Source organism: Opisthorchis viverrini (genome assembly GCF_000715545.1).
Source record: "Opisthorchis viverrini unplaced genomic scaffold opera_v5_105, whole genome shotgun sequence".
NCBI classification, from domain to species: Eukaryota; Metazoa; Platyhelminthes; class Trematoda; order Opisthorchiida; family Opisthorchiidae; genus Opisthorchis; species Opisthorchis viverrini.
In genome coordinates this window covers 472,539-478,877 of record NW_008751759.1, presented here as the reverse complement: position 1 = coordinate 478,877, position 6,339 = coordinate 472,539, and the positions used below count along the sequence as shown (strand labels likewise).

General features: G+C 45.3%; 2 protein-coding genes across 2 annotated transcripts in view; both read right to left on the bottom strand.

The window, feature by feature from the left end:
- Positions 1–202, bottom strand: part of T265_05457 (hypothetical protein) — a gene marked incomplete at both ends in the record, with an annotated part of 4,633 nt that extends 4,431 nt beyond the window's left edge. Inside the window, one exon of the mRNA XM_009170468.1 lies at positions 61–202. Within this exon, the coding sequence (XP_009168732.1) occupies positions 61–202 (142 nt within the window). The remainder of the gene's footprint in view (positions 1–60) is intronic.
- A 4,779-nt stretch (positions 203–4,981) lies between these two features.
- T265_13779 (hypothetical protein) overlaps positions 4,982–6,339 on the bottom strand; it is a gene marked incomplete at both ends in the record, with an annotated part of 4,052 nt that continues 2,694 nt past the window's right edge. The window contains 2 exons of the mRNA XM_009170500.1: positions 4,982–5,093; positions 5,131–5,234. Coding sequence (XP_009168764.1) covers positions 4,982–5,093; positions 5,131–5,234 — 216 coding nt within the window. The remainder of the gene's footprint in view (positions 5,094–5,130; positions 5,235–6,339) is intronic.

Genomic DNA, 6,339 nt, shown 5'->3' with positions numbered 1-6,339 from the left:
TATCGCGGGACACTCTCCAGTATAGCTCAATGGATCGCTGAGGTGCGCAAACCGTCACACCACGGTAAGGTCCAGTCTCTTCGTGACGGCATACGTAACACATGTCCAAACCAACACAGCTTCGGGTGCTGGACACATTCTTCAATGGAAGTACCCATTGCACAACCGAAAACGCGCTTTCCAATTGCCTCGCAGCGAGCATGGCGACCCGGCTGACGTCACTACGTCACGGTCGATTAGGCATAAGTTTATCCGTATATATTAGTTGATGGTTGTACGTAGGCCGAGATACTGTCATGGCGCCCACACTTAGACAGGAAGGCGATGAGGGTCCTTAACCAAAGCCTTTGGTTCAAAAGCTTAACGGCAAGGCAGCGGTGTTTGGCGGGAAATGCAAATGCATTACCACTTCCACGGAACAGGTTGCAATCTCCAACCTGGTAGGCCAGGAGACTGGGTTTGTCAGACCTCCAACAAACCTGGTATGGGAGACTCTGTGATCGTCGCGGCGACATCCAGTATAGCTCAGTAGGTCGTTGAGATGCACAAGAATGGCGAGACAGGTCGTGGGCTGTCGGAGATTTTTCACCAACCGTATGAGAAGTGCGTTACTTCTATAATTTTCAAGCACTCATGTTTCGTTCAATATCATTTTGAGTCTTTCAGCAAATTTGAGCACAAGTGCATCAATCTGACGGATTAGGAAAATTGATCGCTAAGGAAACGCGTTAACTAGAAATCCTTCACAGGGAGATTTATGCGTGGTGACCAACTTAATCATGTTGGAAAAAATGTGTTTAATTCGCAGTTGTAAGCTGACTGATAAGAAATAATGAACCAAAAGTACGCGATATAATGTCGAGGTACTGCTCAGTCTGTAAAATAATCCAGTCCTCCACTTTCACCTGTCTGCCGGATGATCCACTTAGTCAGGCGGTGGCGATCTCATGTGCTTTGTAGAAAAGCCTCACCGGTTTCGTCCTTTATCATCATCATCATCATCATCATCATCATCATCATCATCATCATCAACATCAGCTGTAATAACCGCGTACTCGTCGCACAGTGGTTGTAGCTGCCGCAGATTCGTTCACTGAGGATTCGGAGAGTTGGGGTAGCTAGCTGCGCATTGCAGGCGGGGGATAATACATTGGTGCATAAATCCAGCGCTGTCAGTGGGCTGCCAAGTGGGGTGGAGGTGGGGGGTTGGAATAGGAGCTATGTATTGAAGGCAATAGCTTGGATGTATGAGCGCCAATGAGGGCGCGACTGGGCAATGTCTGGCAAAGTCACTAACCATTGAAGACGGCAGTGACCAGCGCAGCTGAGTCTGCTGGTAATGGCTTTTCTACTTCGCTGCCAAGTCATTGTTTGACCGCCTCTGGCTCTCTTCCACCCTTTACTTGGTTGTCCTTCTTGGGGCTTATCAAATAGACAGCTTTACAGTCTCTGTGAATCTGATGTTCCCCTAGGACATCACGCTTTACGCGATTGGCGAAATACACTTATTTTCTAAGTGAAAACTGGAGCCGTTAAACTGGATGTGTTACACGAAAACGGCTTCATATTTCTCTTTGTTATCGTGATGTACGAGATATCACACACACACACACACTACTCAATTGGAGCATTTTCGAAGTAGTCAACTCGCTATGATGTACTCGTCGCGTTAGCCAAAATATGACATCTATCCATTGGGATAGCTTACAGTTTGAACCAGGTTCGCAATGACGTCATCATCACTAAATGCGTAAAGTAATGGCGTGATCACAGACATGGGTCCGCGTACCATTTAATGATGGTAGTTGCTGTCACACAGAATTCCAGTGACACTTACATTTCACACCAGGTTCGGAGGTTTAACAGGACCGTTTAATGTAGACAACTCACGCGATCTGTTTGACGTTTTATCAGACACCCTGTCCATTGGATATCATGCTAGCGAACTCGTGTGCTTCTTTCGTTTGGTTATCCCAAAGTTGCACTGTTTATCCGGTAGAAAAATGTACATCACATGTATGGCTACGCACGACGTCTACACAGAAGAGATGCCAGAAACATGAGAGTAAGAAAATGCCTATAAATAAACAGATTAAATATGAAAGCTATTCGCTGGCTTTACTGTCTGTGTTTAGGCATTTTTGTGTCGTTTGGCGTTGATGAACAACCGATATAAGTTTGAGTGGTGTTCATCATCAGCACAATGCTCTCATCTGAAAAACCTTCACAGGTGTAGTAAAACTTTCTACGCCCAAATGTTGCATTCTGTTGCGCATGTGCTCAAACCAAAAACCGTCCCGATCTGCGTTCACATTTCTGCAGCTCATCAAATTTCATTGTTCACTGAAGCAACATCGCCTCCGGCTGAAAAGCCTTGTGGGGTGATTTCCCAGCTTCGCTGAGATCCCGGACTCGAAAGATTGGACTGGTGCGTTCACATTCTGCAGCTCATCAAATTTCATTGTTCACTGAAGCAACATCGCCTCCGGCTGAAAAGCCTTGTGGGGTGATTTCCCAGCTTCGCTGAGATCCCGGACTCGAAAGATTGGACTGGTACTCTCGACTCAATTACCCGATTGCTTTAGTCCATCAGGGACACATCATAACTTTCGAAAATTCAATTCCATTGTGCGAATACTGAGCGCCAATTTTTAGGACACGTGATCCGTTTATTTCCAAAGTGTGTCATATCTCGGGACTTCTAAACATGTCCTCTCAGGGTGTTCGATTCACACCCAGATAGCGTCGGAGACGGTAATTCCTCAAAGTGAACACTTTGTTTTCCAAGCTATCGCCCCATGTCATCGACTGTATCGTTTTGGGCTGGTTCCCCTCGAAGCTGGGACATGCTGAAAGCCCGAAGTACGGTGAACATTAGGATGACATAGGTCCCCTGGCCAACGTAATCGGAATATCTAGGATCTCTGTTTCTAGAGCCTGACCTAACAAAGCTACGCGCTGTCGCACGTACTTACTCAAGCCATGTTCTCACAAGACTCGCGCAACACCGCGCAGAAATAGTCCGTCGATTACCGATAAACGTCGGATATCTTGACGAGGGGTGTAGATCAAGTTTCGCATCCGTACAACAATATTGCTTGCAGAGATGTGTAGTAAACTCGACACTCCTGAAAGATGACCAGTAATAAGTGTGACGTGCCCAAACTTATCCTTTGTTAGCTTTCAAGAGGCCTCCACCTTCACTCCACCATTAAGAGAGCTACAGCTTCCCAACTTCACAGAAGGGTCAACTTCCTTCAAGATATTTCTACTCAAGTTGACGGCGGAAAGTACTCATTGATGGTACTGAGGACTGGTTATACATTTTTCGACGCTCCAAAAGCATATCAAACCGTGGTATCTTGATCGCTAAACTGTTCATCGTTTCTCAGAAGACAGTTGTCACCTATTCCAGCGATATCATCGGCACAGGTACGTCGGATATCCCAAAGAGAGTCACATCGAATTGCTTCGCGGATCCTGTGGATGGCAAATGTATGACAAAGCAGTAATGTGGTCGGCATAACAAGTTAGCATAACGTTAAGCAGCTTTCGGCTGTGAGGTACACTAGTACAAAATACCAAATCCAGGGCAACTGTTTTCCAATTTCGTACACAATATGGCAGTGAAAAAAGTGTATACAGTCTGCCGAGTAAGGCTTTTACACCTGGGCAATGCGGCCTTTTCATATCCACGTCGAATCATCCCGATTCTTATCAAATGACACTATCAAATCCGCTTAAACAAGCGATCTGAGGAGCATTCAATCAAATCTTAGAAACTGGACAGATCAGTGCAACGGGTTCGGCACACGATCAATACCAAGATGAGCGATACTGCTGTACAGTCCTCAGTATATTTTGGGGGAAGAATCCATGATGATTAATGAGATACACTCATTTGAAAACAAATTTGGTTTTGCGAGAGACTTACCAGCTGAATCTCTCGGTTGTAATGTTTCCAGGCAAGTGAACCTGCCGCAGAAGGCCGCCTCATCATTCAGCTGCTACGATATTCAAGATGTTGCGATACATGTATATTCGTAACGCACTACTCATGAGGTTGCTGAAAACTCTTTGAAGAGTTTACAGCAAGCCTTTTCATATCCACGTCGAATCATCCCGATTCTTATCAAATGACACTATCAAATCCGCTTAAACAAGCGATCTGAGGAGCATTCAATCAAATCTTAGAAACTGGACAGATCAGTGCAACGGGTTCGGCACACGATCAATACCAAGATGAGCGATACTGCTGTACAGTCCTCAGTATATTTTGGGGGAAGAATCCATGATGATTAATGAGATACACTCATTTGAAAACAAATTTGGTTTTGCGAGAGACTTACCAGCTGAATCTCTCGGTTGTAATGTTTCCAGGCAAGTGAACCTGCCGCAGAAGGCCGCCTCATCATTCAGCTGCTACGATATTCAAGATGTTGCGATACATGTATATTCGTAACGCACTACTCATGAGGTTGCTGAAAACTCTTTGAAGAGTTTACAGCAATTTTATGGGTAATTCTTGATGACATTACCAACAGAAGAGTGGCTAGGCATGAAATGAATCGACACAGCTGTCAGAACGGTAAGTCCCGTTCATGAGCTATCGAGGGGTCTCTGACTGCGTGATCAGAAAACGCATGAATCACGTGCATGAAATAGAAGTTGAAACGTAAAAATCTAACATAAGATAGGGAGTATCACACCCTCACACGCACCGTTAGATACGCCTGAACAGAAGTAGGCGCTAAAGACTTAGTGCGGATCGCAGTAAGTCACCCAAATAATTGCCATTTCAGAAATCATACTTTACAACACCATAAGCGTGAAGGTCAACCTTAAAGTTCACCTAGAGAGCGGCAAGCAGATGTTTGGGCTAAGAACAAGTCCATGGGAATGCCCGCCCACACAAAAGGTTGCGAGGAGCACTTCAGAGTATTGGTCACTCGAACGCATAAGTTGGTTTTAGATCAAGTAGTTATTGACCTATTGCAGCACATAAGGCTGACGGAAACCCGGGGACTGCGCATACCTGGTGAGCCCCAAGAAGGGCGAAACCGGTCGTGGGTTGTCGATGGATTTTCAGCAACCTTATGAGTAGTACATTACCAAGATATAGTCACTGACCTGTTTGTTGAGCGTGGCCATTTGCCAACAGATGTTTTTCTCAGCAATCGTGGGGACTGATGATTTGGCCAAGCCTCTTTCTGAGTCGACGTCACTGCGGTTGGCTAAACCATGCCAGAGTCACTGTACACACCGGTGTTCCACTCGTGACTTCCTATTGTCCGGTGCTGGAACTTGTACAGTTGAATCAGGTTGAAAAGAGTGGATCGTGTAAACTCGGTAGTAACCTCAAAATCAATGCAACTATAATCGGACACGACTTTCCAAGATGTTACCACACGCACTTTGGTCTTTTTCCACAGTTTTTATCTTCCGACCTAATTCTCGTCACCACCGTCAACTATATGCGACAGATCTGACTACCAGGGGACGCATTGAGAACTACCAAAATTTAGTTACCAACTGACGTTACTTTCACATCACACGAATATATCATACTCCTCCTCTGTGTCACTGTCTAAACGGGGGTCTAGCTTGTTTGGAGGTCCTGGCCCAAGCCAGTCTAAGCGTTCTCCATAACTGTATCAGGGCGTGGTGAACTGACAAAACCGATGGTGCTAAAAGACGGATCCTTAACTGTTAAACACACATTATGTCAGGGGTAATTCCATATAAGTGATTGTGCCTTGTGTCCAAGGTTAAGCAATGATCAGATTTCGCGGACTGCAAATGCGCGATCACGTGATCACATCAATAATTCTACAAACTCTGAAGGAACTGCTGGTTATCCAGTCGGTCAAATGTTTGTTTTCACGAGAAGAGCTCCGGCGCAGTCGGCTCAAATCACCGTTCCAGGACGGTCAACACAACTGGCGAAAACCTGACGGTTTTTCACCGGGACTCTGTCCAGACGTTTTTGTTTATAGCTTGGAAAGAATTTGAGGGCTTCCGTTGAATGAGTGCAGTTCAATTGTGGGAAGTCGTGGCCTTCCATAGTCATATAAGCTTACATCTGATCAAATGTCGCTTCGTCAGAACGACAATACAAGTGGGTCAGCGGAACTCGCACTATTTAGGAATTATTCATGAATAAAATGACCCGCGAACAAGAGAGCGTGTGTGTCGAACAGAATGCTTCAGTTATCCGCTGAGACCTAGTGCTTTACCTGAAAATTTCAGTACAAAATTTTGAACTTCTTGGCTAATACAAAGCTAAGCTCGAACTCATGACCGATAAGGTGCACTACGCCAGCAACAGAATTCCAGAAA